Source organism: Gymnoscopelus braueri (genome assembly GCF_963280865.1).
Source record: "Gymnoscopelus braueri genome assembly, chromosome: 2".
Taxonomy (NCBI): Eukaryota; Metazoa; Chordata; class Actinopteri; order Myctophiformes; family Myctophidae; genus Gymnoscopelus; species Gymnoscopelus braueri.
Window position 1 is genome coordinate 39,316,082 of NC_137604.1, and position 18,678 is coordinate 39,334,759.

General features: G+C 40.1%; 1 protein-coding gene and 1 long non-coding RNA gene across 2 annotated transcripts in view; one reads left to right on the forward strand and one right to left on the reverse strand.

Moving 5' to 3' along the window:
- The first annotated feature begins 558 nt into the window (after positions 1-558).
- LOC308101257 lies at positions 559-10,824 on the forward strand. Its single transcript, XR_013934519.1, has 3 exons — positions 559-641; positions 6,952-7,097; positions 10,049-10,824. It is a non-coding gene; the product is annotated as an uncharacterized lncRNA (long non-coding RNA).
- The window catches only part of dkk2 (dickkopf WNT signaling pathway inhibitor 2), a 19,217-nt gene continuing 7,962 nt past the window's right edge, over positions 7,424-18,678 (reverse strand). The window contains exons 2-4 of the mRNA XM_080450650.1: positions 14,693-14,843; positions 13,658-13,789; positions 7,424-10,295 (exon numbers count right to left, since the gene is read on the reverse strand). Coding sequence (XP_080306776.1) covers positions 10,045-10,295; positions 13,658-13,789; positions 14,693-14,843 — 534 coding nt within the window. The 3' untranslated portion in view covers positions 7,424-10,044. The remainder of the gene's footprint in view (positions 10,296-13,657; positions 13,790-14,692; positions 14,844-18,678) is intronic.

Here is an 18,678-nt window from a genome sequence, read left to right on the forward strand (position 1 = left end):
TGCAATTGGAACCGACTGTTTTCAGAACCGTTCTATGGTGCAGTGGAAAGGGCCTTTTAGTGTTTGACTTTTTTTCTTTCTTTCTTCTTTCTTTTTTCTTTTCTTTTTAAATACATTTTTCCCCAGAAATATTTGTATTCATTATAGGCAGGATGCAACCCAGATGACAGCATTAGGAGGTACCAATTCAAGAGGCTTACGTGCCCTTTTTATTTCTCCTTTTTCTGCTAAATACAGCACTGAACGTTTACCAATCCCATCTTACTATCATGCCAACATAGGCATGAAATAAAAGCCTTCCATTGTATCATTAAGTAAATTTAGCCTTAGCTGGCACCTTTAATGGCCAGTCAACCTGTCTATGGGAACTGCTTCATTTGTATTTTCTGCTGACGTGCTTTGGAAAGTGTGGAGTCAGTGACTTGTCACTGTCTCGCTAGCAGTTTTTTGGTGGGGACTCACATGCTGTGGGTGGCCTGGGATCTCAAGGGTAAGTGAGCTGTTTGGTATGCGACTATTCTTTCCATAGAGACCTGACATCTCCGATACACTCACACAGCACTACCCTTTTCCAGTGTTGATAACCAACCTAGTAAGGAGCCAATATTTAGTGGACAGAAACCTCATGCAAACATAAGCAGGTAGGACAGAGTCATTATTTTCAATCAAAAGCACATGTGTAATATCACATTTTCTGCACATTCATTGGATCAAATACACAACATTGTTAACCACAAAATGAGTGTGGAGCTGAATAATTATTGCAGTTTCCCCCGTTTTACTGTCAGTGGAATGTGAGAAAATGATTTATGGTGTCTCTCAACACTTTAAATTGAAGGGGTAATAAAACATCCATAAAAACAAAACAGGTTAGTCCTTAGTCCTTTTCTTGTACTTTCATCACTGCAGCGATTTGCTCATCTAGGCAATATATAACATAATACGCTAACACAGACAGACACTGTATAAAAGCTGTTTATATGGAAATAAAGTACAATTGCAAGCTATTATGAAGGAGTGCATCGACACCCAATTAAAAGAAAATCGTTTTTATTACCTTAAAAACATATTTTCTCAGCCAAGAGAGCAGATTATAAAATAGTGTATATAACAACAAACAACATACAGTACAGACAACCCAAGAAATCATATAAATCCAAGATGTGCAGGTTCATCAAAATACACTAGATTTTTTTCTTTTTTAGAAGTGTAATGCTTAGACCACAAAGACTCACCACACATTTCTCAAAACCTTGCTCTATTCAAGACATTTCACTGGGTTAGATTCAAGAACGTGTTTACTTATTTGCTTAAAAAATAGCTTCACAAAGACACACAGTAAAGTAGAACAGGATAAATACACATGGCTAAATTTGTTTTAGTTTTTTTATTGTTATTGTAATTATTTTTGAATATACAAGTATGGACATAACTTGAGCATTATACATTTTGAAGTTGCATTACATTGTATTGAGATATTTCCAACAGAGAAACATCTGGTGAACACATTCACATAAAAGGTAACACTGAAACGCTCACTATAGTCTGTAAAAATAGTTTAATGACTCAAGGAAAAGTTGAGGTAACACTTTACTTATTCCAGTGTATTAACCTGTATATTAATCTATGTAAAACAATTTGAAGTGCACAATAATACACAGTTAGTCAGAATAGTGCATTTTGCATTGCATAATAATGGATGAATTCATTCATAAATGATGAATAGTAAATTTACTTTTTAAGATGTAAAAACAGTGTTTAGTAAACATATTATAATCAAAGTAGTTTGTTAAATATCATAGTTAACATCATCAAGTTGTTTTTGTATGCATGTTTATGGCGGCCAGGTGGATTATGCCCAAATATGAACATTGTCAGCACAAATCAGTGTTGTTAGAAAACTATTTCTGTTGTGTCTGTCACAAATATGAAGATCCCTAACGTCAGCACAAGAGAGAGCCTATTTCACCCACGCGATGACATCAAATCAGACCTTGATCAGCAAGAGAGAGAGAGAGAGAGAGAGAGAGAGAGAGAGAGAGAGAGAGAGAGAGAGAGAGAGAGAGGAGGACATGGAGAAAGGAAGAAAGCCTATTTCACCCACGCAATAATCCAGAGAGAGAGAGAGCGAGAGCCTGTGCACACAAAAACACTGGCAATGCTGGGTAAAGACCTGAACAGGATGACTGAAGCGTCATTTGCAATGTGTTGGCAGGTGTTGACAATGCTTATTTTGCTTGCTTGCTTAGTTACTAATTATTTTGTTAAGTGTTCATTAAAATGAATGAAGTCTTTTTGCAAGTGTTAATGTTTCATTATAATTTTTTGCTTTTTATTATATTGTGGCAATTTCATGCCTTTAGTTTTTGATTGACAATGGTTCATCATAACTTAAGTTGCCCTGGATAAGAGCATCTGCTGAATTTAAACTGCGAATTGATTGGGCAATGTAAAGAGAGCGACAAGAAAGGTATAGGACAGAATAGAGATACAACATTTAACACAATTATCTGTGTTGGAATTGAACCAGGAATGTTATGATTATAAAGTGAAATCTGAACACTAACCATTACACTACCAGTACACAAGAAAGGCGTGTATTGTCACAATTTCCTGTTAACCAAGCAAGGGAATGTTACTTTGTAAACTATTCTTCACCTTACAGCTTTTCACAAAGACGTAATATGTTAAATCTGAATGCAAGCCGAGATAATATGAATAATACAATGAGATAATATTCACAAACATTATACAAGGGGGGTAGGTCGACTCGCTGAACGGCAAACAGAGGTGGCTGAAGTTATATCGTTAAATCCCATACTCTTTCAGTAAAAGTAAGTTTGAGTCAACATGCAGAGGACATAGTGAAAAACTGTCAAAAGACAAATTGAAGGGGCGCCCGCTGGCCGTACCGGTCCAGGTGCATACCACATAATATGCTGGTAATCCAGCTTAACAGCGTGTCGCGGGTTCCACTCCCGATCCCAACGACCTTTGCTGTGTGTCACCCCCATCTCTCTCCCCATTTCCTGTCAGCCTACTGTCCTGTCAAATAAAGGCATAAAAGCCTCCAAAAATATATTTTAAAAAAGCACTCTGTGGCTCAGTGTGCTGAAGATACTGAGGTTAGGATTTCAAGCCTCATTACTTTTAAAAGTACATTTTGAAAGACGATGTGTATAGGGCAGACTATAAAGCCGTCCGATGACAGGCACAAATCCGGAATGACTCTGTGTCTCAGTGAGTTAAACATCAAGATAAAGATACTAAGGTTGTGAGTTCAACCCTCAACTTTAGTTAAAACTTGAAAAGCAAGTGGGCACAGTGAGTTCAGCACTTGGCTGATGATGTGCCGTTTGCAAGGTCAGCCTTTGATACTCTTACATTACCAATATGCTTTGAAAGCCCATATCCCAGGATAAAGGTTGAAAAGCTCTTGAAAAATACGTAGAGGTTATCTTGGTTTTAGTAGCTCAGTGTGTTCAGCACATGGCTGAAGATGTTCCGATTGTGTGTTATTCTTGGCTTCTTTGAAATGCAAATTGTTTTTGTACTATATTTCATGCCAATTTCCAGTGTATTTAGAATGCTAAATTGAATAAACAGAATATAAAAAAGCTGTCTTATGTTTTTCAAAAACTTTTTCACCAACATGCTGTAGTGTGTAGTAGCCTATAGCATTGTTTCAGCAGCATATTTTAAACAACATAGTTTATAGTATTATGTTTTTTCAGCATGAGCATGACTTTTTCTAATGATGCATACTATATATATACAGTATCTCTATAGTCATTAGACGAAACAGGTCTTTCAGAGTTTTCATATTCCTGATTGGCTAAGATTGGCTTCCAAAGTTTGCAAGAGTGCTCCGTTTTGAACCAAATGCCTCAAATCATGAACACAGCGTAAGTTTTGCAAGCACATTCCCACTAGGCTGAGGAAAATGCCACTTGAAAATGTTCAACTCAGTCTCATGGTGGCGCTATAACAGGCCAATTCGTGTTTTTACCTATAACTGCACCGATCTGTGTAAAACTTTGTATGCGTAGAGGCTAAGGAAAAACCTTTCCCCTGCATTTTTACATCTGCCTTTTAAAGCGCCACCAGGAGGACTTATGTAAAAAAAGATATATATTATATATATATTTTATCCAAATTTCACACTAATCGGTACACATGATCTCTATAGTCATGTGATCAAGAGGGATCTGTTTGATTTTTCATATTCCATCCTGATTGGCTAATATTGACATCTAAAGTTTGCAGGAGTGGCCTGTTTTGAACAAAATGCCACAAATCATGAACACAGCATCCGATTGCAATGAAACTTTGCACGCAGATTCGCACTACGTTGGAGGAACAAATGCCACCCCTTTAACATTGCCCTATTATAGTGCCACCAGGAGGCAGATTTTTGCAAAACATTTGTTTTATATTACTCCTACAAATTTTGTCCAAACACCACGCAAATCGGTACACATTATCTCTATAGTCAAGTGGGCAAGACGGATCCACCTGCTTTTTCATATTCCATCCTGATTGGCGAATTCCGAACATTGCTGGCCCTCAATAACCTAGCTGACCTGGCGGAGACCTGTGCTCCAAGGAGCACCTGTTTTGGTTTCATTGCAGTTTTCCTTGTGCATTAAAGTAGTTCACCCCCAAAAAATCTTATTTTCAATCAATTACACACCCCATGAAGCCTTGAATTCATGGATTTGTTTTGGTTTTTGTCGCATTCCTACGCCAATAATTTGATGACGGGGTGTATTTCCAGTAGGAAACACAAAGAGTCTACTTTGTGTCTCCTACCGGATACATTAGCATCTTTCCACCGGTAATCAAATTATTGGCTTAGAAATGCGAGAAAAAAAAATCCATGAATCCATGGATTCAAGGCTTCATGGGGTGTGCAATTGATAGAAAATACGTCATTTTTGGGGTGAACTACTCCTTTAAGGTTGTTAGTCTTCAAAACCTGCTTTGTAGTAAAGAGTAGGCCACCCTTGGTGGGATTTGAGCCTAGGAGCTTGGGAACGTAGAGAGCATCTTAACACTGTGAGCCACCATGCTCCTTGTTTGTTTAATCACACATCACCATTCTCCTTGTTTCTTTTTTATTCATACAACAGCTATATGACATTTGTGGCCGGGATACAGATGAGTTCGTCAACGTTCGGACCTAGACTGTCAAAATAAAATGTTCAATAACTAGAACTTAAATATGTTCAAAAAATGTCCACAACAGAAGCCAACACTGTAGAAGTGAAGAACAATAGAAGCCCACTGTGACACCGTATGCTGTTCTAAATTGTATTCATCCTGTTAGACTTGATGGAAAAATCATGGCACTTTGGCTGTCGTCAAAAAGAAGGACTCAATAAAATGTAAGATTATTGTTCCAAAAAAGGGCTTTGTTTACAACGTGGTTGTTTTAAAGAGCATCCGGCCAGCGATGAAAGATTAGTTTGATGCTGTCGCATCCTCTGAAGTGGTTAGACTAACAAACCAATGGAACAATATCCCTCTTTATCTGTCCTTGTTTGTTTTGCTTTATGTGAAAGCTACACTTTTATTGCTTGAAATTCCATTCTCTGGGACATTGGGGTATGAGTTTCTTCTTTCCTTTCACTGAACATAATGTATATTTTGTCATCCTCACATGCTGTGTCACTTGCTGAATTGAACTGATGTTCTGCTAAAAAACACACAACGCAACGTGTTTTTTAATCTATTCTTTTCAGTGTGCGACTGTGGTATGACAAATTATTAATAATTTATTAAGGCCCCTAATCCCTAATGATCGCTAGCCCCTACTTTAGTGTTTCTCAACGAGGGCCGTACAGCCTCCCAGGGGGTGTACAGAAAGTTCGGGGGGCGCTGAAAGCAATTATCCTATATTAAAATTGGCTTAAGGGAGGACTGGCGGGCGGGCGGCCCGAACCTCTAGCTCTTTAAAGGGGGGCACTGAGGTGCTCTTTGTTTTTGTGCTCAGCAGTTCAATATATTCAAATGTACATTTTCTTAATTTCATAGACTATTATTCATTGACAATCAAAAGTGTGACAGTGTTGCTTGCCGAAAAGAACACAACTACAAGCCAACAACTTGTCATGATGCAACGCGTTCTTGGCCTGTACATGCGACATGTGACAGGGTCATACTGACCATGATACTGACATGATACTGTCATGATACTGACATGATACTGTCATGATACTGACAATGATACTGACATGATACTGACATGATACTGTCATGATACTGACCATGATACTGACCATGAGGCTGACCATGAGACTGTCATGAGACTGACCATGAGACTGACCATGAGACTGACCATGATACTGACATGATACTGACATGATACTGACCATGATACTTATAATGATACTGTCATGATACTAACCATGATACCGACATGATACTGTATATGATACTGGCATGACACTGACCATGATACTGACATCATACTGACATCATACTGTATATGATACTGACCATGATACTGACATGATACATGATACTGACATGATACTGACATGATATTGACATGATACTGACCATTATATTGACATGATACTGACTTGATACTGATGTCAGTATCAGGTCAGTATCATGGTCAGTATCATGTCACAGGGCTGTGACAGGGCCTGTCAGAAGTGACCCAGTGCAAATGTTCATTGTTGGAATCAAAGTCTAACTATGTTATTCTTAATTCTTTGCCTGCCACCGAGGAGATTCCTTGTCAGATTCTGCTAAGGCGCAGCCTGCCACTGACGAGATGGACGAGATTTTGAGTTTTCAGTGTGAATGATCCCAGGATCACCGAAGAAGAGTACACCTAGAAATCACGTGATCACAACAAAATGAAGCCGGTTTCGTGTAGTGTTATAGGATTTATAAAAGTCCCTTTTTTCTCTGCTTTCTGTTGTTTTTGGCGGAAACAAGCCACATTCAACTGGCCGTAACTATGGAATGGATTACTGCGACCGGACACTTCCCCCCCCCCCCGATTCTACAAGACCCATGTGTGTGTATTGAGGCGATCTCCGTGAGGACACCGGTCACGGATAATATTCCATGATTTTTCAAAGGTACAGCAAAATCGCTCATTTTCGCTGGCAGTGGGGTGACACTATTACACGATCTACTATTTGGCAGTTAAAGAGTTAATTATCTTGGTTTGGTTCCTGATTCTTACTCCTAGCTGTACTTCTCCTGCTTCCCTTACTGCTGCTGCTGACACCTGCATTTTCCTCCAGTGATCAATAAAGATGTATCTTATATCATTTCATAAACAATGTAACAATATAAACCATGACATCTTTTGGAGGTCCTCTGTCAGCGCACTGCCCTTGGAATTTCTCTTCAACCTTAACCAGTGGCCATGATGACTACAAGCAACAGCAAGACCCATGTAACCAATGATACAAAATACATTCTTTAATTCATTCATCACTGTAAATACACAGGGGGAAAAAACAATATCAGTGGAAAGTATTCACACAAACAACATTATTCAGTGGGATATAATTCATCATTTACACTCCATTTACACAAACTATATTTGAGAGGTTGATGTGTTTGCCTTTATTTTATAATAAACTCTGATGAATCCAGATGTAGAATTCAACCACAGCTACTTCATCTATCTTACCACCTTAGCCTATACCATTGGTTCTCAAACTTTTTAATTTCAAGGACCCCCATAACTCTCCGAATTTGGACCCCCCAAGAAAGGACTTTGAAAACCACTGGCCTATACACATCAATCTACTTTATTATGAATTGAGCCACCTGCACTCACCCAATCTCATCCTTTTCCTTTCCTCACCTGGTAATTTTGCTGTTACACTTAAAGTATTCATATGTTTATTATATGTACATGATATACAATGATTCTTAAATACATTTTGACTGTTTCCAATCTATTTACAATATAAGAGCTTATTGATATATATTTTTTGATGATTACAAAACATGTGTACTTAAAACTCTAAGAAATAAAACATAAGAGGCATGTGTAATATTGCATTATGCACGTAATTAAGTTATTGTTTTTTTAACCACTTGAACCGAGCATCCCTATTCTGGGGCCAACATTCAGCGAAAAATAGCTGTTCCACAAACTCAAAACACGTTGCATCATGATGTGTTGGGAGCTTGTAGATCGGTTATTTTCACCAAATATATTTAGAGTGAGAGGGGGCCTACATTACCTACAAGGAGATACATTATAACCCTTGGGAATCCGGTCAACACATCTAGGGTTTAAGTGGTTAAAGTATGAGACATGTAGTTAAAATAATAAGCTGATACCTCTTCACATCCAGTACAACTCAAAACTGCACAGTATTTCATTGAAGGGAAAAAATAACATTTACTGGGATCTGCATCAATATTACAGGTGCAAAAAAAGCACTGAGTAGTTATATTGAATATGTGTAGTTACGATCAATATTCTTAAACGTTCACTGGTTCTGGCTGTATAGATGAATAGAGCTGCAAGTTCACTTCTACCCATGGATTTGTTCATAGCACTTCCGGTCCAATGTGGAGGTGATTTGAAATGTAGGGGTTCAGATAAGTCTGGTATCACTCTGGCAGAGAGTGAACCGTTTCGCACACAAAAATGCACAGATGGAGCCATTGTGAAAGAAACACTTACTGCATGCACAAAAATCAAGTTTTGTTCCATTGTCAACACTGAAGATAAAAAGAATGATGTGGAAACGAGTTGGTTGAGTTTTGTGTTACAATATGCAAATGAAGGGAAAGTACATAAAATTACAAAAAAATAAATTAAATACATCTTTGCAGTGCTTCCAAGATAAATACATGAGGCAGGATTTCTATACAATGGCTTCAACTGTACCACAACAGACCTGAAATTGATCAAAAGACCTTGTGGTGAAGGGCAGAGTCAAACTCATCATTCTGTGTCGATGTCTTCCTTCTCTGGTACAACAATTTTGATTGCACCACATCAAAGTCATATAACTCATATGTTACTACACAAGTCAATATTTGTAGTTTATGTATAATATATGCAATTCGATTTTAGTAAGATACAGCCAATGTACTGTAGGCCAAGACATTATGGATGTGCAGTTATGTCATTCTGAATTCATCTTCTACTAAAACTTGTGCTAAATATTCATGATAGTTCAGAAGTTTGAGAGTAATTTGACTTATAGAAAATCCAATTTGAAATATGTGCATAAACCAGAAAATAAGAAAGGTCTAATTTGTGACACAACTAAGAACTGAATACATCTGCCATAATTTCCTGAACTTTTTGTTTTGTTTTTTGGTGCAGACAAAGAAGTAAATGGCTGTAGAATGTACAGGAAGAGTACAGTATGGCTTTTCTTTAGTCTTATTGATGACACTCATAGGATGTCCAATGAGAGTTTTCTAGCAGTATCACCTCCATTGGCAAAATGTCCACCATGCCTTACATGGAGCAAACTACTGGAACTAGCTAATTTATAACTAACCTTGCGGTTCCCTGAAGTTATGAGGAGATTCGTATATGAGATTGGAGAGTGATCACTGTCGATGGAGAATGGTGGGGGCGGGAGGTGGGATTGTGGGCACTGTACTGTACTGTAGGTGTGTGTGTGTGTGTGTGTGTGTGTGTGTGTGTGTGTGTGTGTGTGTGTGTGTGTGTGTGTGTGTGTGTGTGTGTGTGTGTGTGTGTGTGTGTGTGTGTGGTGGGTGAGGCTGGAACCACTCACAACACACGTGTTAAAGCATTCCCAGGTCATGTTTTTCATCTCTCCTGGAGTAACAAGCAGTGATGGACCAGCATAGTCCATAGTCTGTTTGTTGTCACTCTCTGTCTTTTGCATTTCTTTTTTCACTTTTTCACACAGCTCCATATTCTTGCAAAAACAAAGTTTGTATTCTTTCCTCGCCTCGGCAAGATGGAGAAAGAGGAGGGGGAGAGGAGGGGGCTCCTATCTGCTGACAGCAGCAGCTGTGCATTTTCCTAACCTCCTCCTTTTCATGTTCTTTTTTTTTATTATTTTTATTTTTTTAGATCTTTTGGCACATGTGGAGCCTGGATCTGGAGGACGAGGTGGCATCTTTCCACACCTTGCAGGAGAGGCCCTTGGCGCAGTCACAGCGCTGGAAGATCTCCAAGCCGTGGGAGCCCTTCTTCCTCTGTTTGGTACACACTTCACCCTGCACCAGCACTGGCTTGCAGATCTTGGTCCAGAAGTGCCGGGCGCAGCAGAAGCCCTCAGAGCAGTCAGATGAGCGCAGGCAGGGGTCGCCCTCATGACCTGCAAAGTGAGGGGAGGGGAGACAGATGCGTAAATTAGCACTTAATACTGTAGTTTAGACTAGAGCCTGCCCAATGCCAGATATTTGAGTCTGATGCCGCCCCCGATTTTGGCGAGTCCTAGACAACAGATTACAGATGTTTTGACCGATATTTTGTGAAAAACTGCAAATGTAAAGTTTATATTTGAGAACATTTAACTTATACGCAACAAATACCAAAAAAGAAACACAAATAACTATCAATGTCTTGCTCTACTATAGTCCCTATTTTGGAATAGCAAGCTCACAACATGTCTCTCACGACGCAATGCGTTGTGAGCTTGTAGATTGGTATTTTTTTATGCGCAACACCGCCATACAACAAAGTACAAAATAGGTGGTTAACACCATAAATAATATTACATTCTATCAAATATGCACTACTACTGATCAACTGAACAATGTTCCCGTCCTGTGAATGTACCAGTGTGTTTATGTACCCAAACTATAAGTATGATCTTGAGGAATCAGCTGTCAGCCTGACTGAACTACTGACTACTACCATCATTATTATTACTAGACCATACCCGGTGAAGGGCGCAGACGAAAGTAGTTGCAAACTTGGGGTTATTGCACGTCCTGTAGCGCGGTCCCCCCGCGGGTCCCCCCGCGGCACCCCCCGCGGTCACCCCTCCCCACGGGCAACCCCCCCCACCCCAACGGGCAACCCCCCACACACCCCCCCGTCGCGGAACCCCCCGGGTCCCGTCGCAAACACACACACACACACGCAACGTTTAGCGCGACACACATACGAGGCCGTCGCGCGAACACAAATAATGTACATTTTGACACGTGCCTCCCCAACGTGCATACACGGCCGCCGAGGCGAGTGTTCTGTGTGTGCAACAGTGTAACGTTGTGGTGTGTGCAACAGTGTAACGCTGTGGGGCTGTAGATGCGACGCATGCGCACACACAGAGTCAGCGTGTGTGTCGCGGCTGGATTGGATGCGACGCATGCGCAGTTTCATCGGGCACAGACGAAGACCCCCCAAGACGGACGGACGGACGGACAAAATTATAGGAGGATTATGATAGTTTTCTCTTATTTATGCACAGTTACTGTATGGACATGAATTCATGATGTGAAAACCAAAATAAAAATAATATGCACTAATTTCATAGAGCAGGAACTGTGTGAGCAGGGATTTGAGGGAGAATATTTCAAAGGTTACAGTAGCTTCTGTCCAGCCAAAAGTGTTATTGGTACAAAAGTGTATAATATGTTAATTAACAACATTTATGGGTCCAATTTTGGTGGAATGAAATATAAACCTTTGTCACAAGTCACGACCTGTGGAGTTTAAACCACACATAAATGAGTTACTGCTGTTTTCCTTTAATAGAGCAGTGTAGATCTACACATATACAGTATATATACTGTAGCTTGGAGCAGTAAAACATAATCAAAATAAATGTCTCAGAGAAAGATAAACTGCATTCATGAGAATTGTAAGGACAATGTTCTCTGTAAACGATATATTGCACAGCATTTAAAAGTGATCTTGTAGTTTATAGTAGTGTGTTGCCAATAAAACAACAAAGAACTAAGGCCATGTATGAGGGAGGAAATGTACAATCATCGTTGATTACATTTGTATGGCTTCCATACAAAGCCAGTTTATGCAACTCTTACTTCAAATTGCATTATGTGGCCCTGTTAGTGAACTGGAAATGTATTTAGGCCTCTATAAAATTCAAGCAAGCCATTTCCTGATTTATTAACCAAATTATCCTCTTAGGTTGCAACTTGATATTCTTGGCAGGAGGTTCACATTACTGTTTCAAATGCATAATTAGTACAACAAATATTTATTAGACATGTCATTTAGTCATGCGAATTTTCTGTGTAACCGTTCTGAATGTGTTTACCTCTCGCCAGAGGCCGCTTCAACATGCAAGCCAGCAGTGGTACACAGTCCTGACTCAACCACACTTTACTGATTATGAAGTTCAGACCATAGGCACGGTGGAACTAAGACCCTTAAGCCATAATTATTGCTGTATTTTCTGTGTGAGTTGAGGTTTCCTACAGCACCAATTCTTAGAGATAAAGTGTTCCAGCATAAGGTCATAACAATCAAATAACATTCTGAGGCGAGTCAAGCGCAAATAAAATGAAAAGGCCTTTTAAATGACCTTATAAATTGACATCAATACAGCAATTTTTTTTCTTAATGTACCAAGTTCAGCAGTGTGGCTTACGTCGTCTTGAGCGTAGTATGTTTATAGTAGGGTCATTTAAAATGTCTCATTACAGTTATTACTGTATCGATGGGGCTTCATTCACTTGAAATGAGTGCCAAACAAGGGCGGGAGTAGGGGGGGGTGAGTTATTAGCATTACGCACCAGGCCAAGCCTACATTCTGTGGTTCTCACTCACGTACCAGGCAAGACCGACGTGTGCCTGTCAATGACTTTTTGAATGCATGTTTTATGTTGGTGCAGACACAGCAGGAGCATTGTGGTTTCTGTCTAGAGTCCCCCGTGCTGTGGCTTGGGCTCACAGACCTATCACTGATATACGAGCAGAGGGGTAATTATCAAAGTAGTTTGTGGACTCCCCCCCACCCCCCCACCCCCAGACACACACACACACACACACACACACACACACACACACACACACACACACACACACACACACACACACACACACACACACACACACACACACACACACACACACACACACACACACACACACACACACCGAAACTAAGTTGGTGGGGTTTGCAGACAATAGACTGACTAACAAAATGCAGGTATTCAGCTATTTGGACTAGGTTCAGTGAGGAATAACAAAGAGGAATTGAGCAAAAAACAACACAGGTGGTCTTTGTCGGTCAGTTGAGGACAGTCAGGTTGCCAGCAAAGATAATGGGAAAAGGAAGACGTCTTTGTAATAGTTTACTTTACAATGGCCTTATTCCAGTGCATTACCTTGTGCATCAACCTATGAAAGGGTATTGTACACAATAATACTATCTTATAGTGTGGGGGAAATACGCCAGTGATGTCAAACGTGTTGTTTTGCATCATCAGATCCTCATCCACACATCAGAACGATGAGATCTAGGTTCAAAATAGGCGAAGTTTAATGAAAATGTTCATTAATTAATACTATAGTAAAGTACGTCCCACATTGTATTTGTATGTTATTGTGTCTACAATGTAGACTCTACATCATGTTTTAGGGTTATTCTCATATGGCATTCAGGAGTACTACTGTACATTGAAAACCTTTCCATATAGGTCATGGCACAGGTTAATACCCTGCAATAACACCACTGTAAAGTAACAGGTAATTGGACCTTACCTTTGAGTGAGTGCTTAGTGTGTGCTTTCCCATTCTTTTTCCAGCCATGGTCCTTGGTGGCGAGTTTGTTGTGTTCGTCCAAAGCAGAAATGTGAGGAGATATCACACTCTCAGAAACAGGGACGCAAATATCTACAAAGAATCAAAGAAAGGCAAGTGTCTTCAATTTGTTTATGACTACATGACCCTGGTGTGATTTACGTATGTCTTGTGCAAACCAAATGTATCTTTTGGGCTGATATAAGCCTTGAACTTGAACTGACATTTTTAAAGTCTGTCTGAAATGTCCACATCTCTGGGATAGACAGTGCTACACAGTCAAATCTGCAGTGTTCATGTATCCACTCCAAATGTAACCAAATGGAATCCCTTTGGTTACAATTGTACACTCTCAGAATTGTATTAACAATTTATACGCAAAAAAGGTTTTATAACAAATATTCCCGACGGGGCAACAGACACTGTCACATCTCAAAATCACATCATTCACAATAGAGAAATAAAATGAGGATTAGTTTTTTCCCAGTGGTCCAGAATCAAGACACTGTCTCCTGCATGTCTAAATATAACAGACATGCATATTGAGACATGCAATCTCAATATCTCAAATCAATACAAGTGTTGATTTGAGCCCTAGCCGTGATCATAATGATGTGTACTTGAGAACCATACAAATTGAGGCAGGTGTGTCTGCTGATGGTCCTATATTTAACATATCCAAGGGAGGTCAGGGTTCAATGCCCGGCCGTGTCATACCAAAAACTATAAAAATGGTACTAATGCCGCCCTACTTGGCACTTAGCATCAAGGGTTGGATTGGGGTAAGTCTCTGTGACATACTAGGAACATGTCCAGGGGGTGAACTTGTGCATCAAGCTGCCTCACGCTATAGAAACAGGAGATAGGCTCCTGACCAATGGGACACATATGGCTCGGGGACCATTGGTTCCCTAGGCTACTACTTTACCCTGTCCCTCTATACTATCTAAATAAAACTACATTCTATTCCTTTAATTCTCCTACTACAGTACGTACAGTTGCTACAGCGATTGCCTGGGCAGCACATGGCATCTCTATGGCACCGCTTCTTCCTCCTGCGGCAGGTGAGGCATCTGGATGGAGCCTGCTGGGGACTGTGGCAGTAGCTACCCACACTGCACTCCTTGTCGTTGCTACATGGATACACCTGTGGAGGCAACACAGTCCATGAGTATACCCAGTGATGATGATAATAATACAATTAAAACATTTTTTATAATAAAACAGAAGAAGAAGAAGAAGGCGAAGAAAGGGGAACATGTATTTGTATCCTACTAAAACGTTTCATTGTACAGTACAATCCTCCAGTGTTCCCATACATAACCAATACATTATTTTCTGAATTGTATTAATATTATTATAAATATGACTAATCCTCATCCTGGTGGTGAATATTGTGCGGCTGTCACCTCATCAAGACATTTATTTCTCGCTTACATCAAGTTTGGGGCTGTTAGCAAACCTATCAAACTGTGTAAGACTGTATGGAGAAAAAAAGGTGTAAACAATACTATGGCACCAACCTGTAATAATCTAATTTACTTATTTATTAATTTTTCTTTGCTCGACTGGAAAATATGACACTGTGCTTTAGTCCAGGTTAACTTAGCAGCAAATCTGTCATCCATAACTATCAGTTTCATAAGTGTGCTATAAAACACAGGCTTAATGGGCCACCAGACATTATGGAAAACATTTTTTTTTGTTCCACATACAGTCATATAAATTCCACTTTTAGAACCCTACTTCTAACTATCACATATTACGCCAGTAGTATATTTATGCAATGACAACAAGCTTGAGTTGAAATTGCCGGAGACAGTAGCCAGTTTAACAGTGTGCTCTCTGTTCCCTCCTGAAGACAGACATTGTGTTTTCCAGGCATGGAAAACAGACGGTAGAGGGACAAACATGTCTCTAACTGTTACGAGTCCCAAAAGCCAGGAAAACTATTTCAAGATTCCAAACAATGGACCCATTGGGATATCTCCACCAAGACAAAATCAACTTCGATTCTCTCGATCAAGTTTAAGTGAGTCTGTACAGAGGTACTCGGTTAATTACACCCCTGGAGTAGTCAGCTAGATTTGTTTCTCTTTTTCCTTGGATACATTGAAGGTTAAACACATTCATACAAACAAATGCAATAAATATTTGGCTTCCGGTGGTTCTATTCTGTTTCATCTCATGTTCCTTCATGGAAAACATTTACAATACTGAGAACATTATGTACAGTAAGCACCCCTTATGTGCTTGAGGGTGAGCAGCTACGCAGAAACCTAGTTTAGATGTTGGTGAGACCACGTAACTGGGTTATGGAATAGACACCTCCCATCACAGATGCATGGTGAGCGCAGGCCTATAATGCCTCCTTTCTGGAACCTTTATCTAGCAATGTTTGAGTATGCAGTGGCCATGGGTGCTCTTTTACACAGTGAAATCCTGGTATCATAGTATGCTAGTATATTAATTTAACTTAAACTGTAACTTTAAATATGGACAATTTTTTAGGTTAAATTAATACTTTTTACTGTGATTTTACTGTGCAGCGACAACCTGCTTCACATCAGGGTGATTCCCAGTTAAAACACAATGATCTACTCTTCTGCTCCCCAAAGCAAATGGGGAGGTCAAATGCCTTGCTCAGGGGCACCTGAGACGAATTTCTATTATCCAGCCAAGCTTGGAAGCCATGTGGGATTGTGGGGTATTCCTCAGCAGCGATGCCTGCTGTTAAATTGATTCAATAAGTTGAGTGAGATGACAGAGGTTGAGAAACCACCACTTTGCCTTCTATGAATGTAGTCACCACAGTCCACAGCAGCTGGAAACAAAACCTAATCAAAGCCCAGCTCACATTTTCCATAACAGGCGCAAGCAACAATAGGAGATATGAATGGAACGGCTGTCACAACGTAATGCCTTGCACATGGGCGTCTCACTGCCTCTGGGTTTGGAGAGCGAGCAAACGGATTGAAACGCAACAATATCGCAAATTGAATTAGTCCCTCGGTCAAGTGAAGTAATGTCATGAATTTACACTGAAACTCATTGAAGGAGAGAGACACCATGACGGAAACAGCTGCAAGGAAGTATTAGTGAACAGATCCATTGGACAAGACACAAAAAGGACTCCGACAGCTCTTTTTCTTTCATGGCTGCACATTTTCTGTCATCATCCTCTGACAACTCACACTTCCTCCCATCAGATTTGTTCCTTTTTTTCATTTTTACTTTATCCAGGGGAAACCGAAAGAGGGCCCTGTCCCACAATTACACACATTAACGCTTGGGAGATGCGATGCCCACTGCATCCGCTCTCTTACTGTGTGCCGACTGAGTAGCTCTAGACATTGGAATCTTTGGGAAGCATATGTGCCATGCTCAAGGGCACGATGATGATAATAGTGGGGCCTATGTATGTACTTGCACATATATGTTTTCTTTGTCAATAAACGCACATATATGTTTTCTTTGTCAATAAAGATGTCGAAATCAAATGTAGGCAGAATTTGTTGAGGGAGGAGAGGGTTTTATTAAATGTTATCCTCTCCTTACCCAGATAGTCCCAACCCTTCTGAGATTCGAACCCAGCACTCTTCTGGTTGCAAGCCTGAAATAGATTATAGACATGTGCTTGAGTAGAATACCAAGCAAAAATAAGCAGACCCGGACCACAGCTGAGCTCAGTCTGCTCATGTTAATTATGTCCAGTGCACAGGAGATTGATGTGAAATCACCATGTTTGACGGGCCCACCAACAAAACCACCAAAACCACAACAGATGCATTTAGCTGGTAAGGTATTTACAGCTCTGATTAGAATGGCATGACCCTGACGGACATAGAATAACAGACATGACCATAAGTATTAGACATGTAAGAGATCGGTACACTGTATGTCAGAATCAGACTAAAATCATTACAGTCACAGGAAAGACAAAACTCAATTTGGGGCATCCAAATAAGATACAGCATGGAGTGCTGCATCACTGCAAAAACATTGCATTCCAAAACTTGAATGCACACCACATGTTTAAATCAAATCTCAAGAAATAATCTGTATTATTTGCGGACATTAGAGGCTGTTATTCAATATGCCTGTGCTTAAGAAAGTACACACGTACTGGATGGAGTAGGCCATACGGACTCGGTCACATTGGAAACACATGGAGGGGCCGATGCTCTGTCCGGCCAAAGACGAGAAACAAGAGAAGGAACTATTATAACTGGATATTCAATCCTCATAATGCTGTCTATTGATCAGTGAAATCAAGCTCTAATTTCTCAAATTCTACAAATTTCCTGGTTACTTTCGTACTGAAGAAATATAGTCAACAGTCAAGATTGATTCAGTCAGTTTTGAAATCACCTCACCATGCATACCAAATGTGACGTCTGGCAATTTTACAATACATGCCATATCAATTTCTTTATATTTGGGCAATTCTATGAGCTGTTACCCACCCGTACAAGTATACAGATGCCAATTTTAAGCACACAATGGTCCGAAAGCCAGAGTTCAGGAAAGTGCAGTCTTTCTCCTGATGTGAAAAATGGGCTGTTATCTAAATATGAAGATAAATGGTTGGATGGCTGCATGCAGTAGTATTTCATACCTTCAGCCCCGATTCCTATCTGGAGTTTTCTGGCCAGCAGTCTTGGATTGATTAGACTAGTACGTATGACATATGGGGGAGAGAGGGGGGGGCTCACCTCTTCCATCACGGCTCAGACCGCAGAGGAGTCAGCCCTTTGAAACGCAATGATACAAGGTCGACCTCCATATCACAACTGATAATCTGGACTTATCTCACCATGTTTTAAAACGCTTCTTTCGCGACTTCTGAGGGAAGTTTTTTTTTCCACTCAAATTCATGTGATTTCATCTTCCGCCTACTTTAGCAACCACCTTTTTCCCCCTCTGTTGCCCCCAACACACACACACCCTACACACACACACCCGCACACCGTCTTCTCACA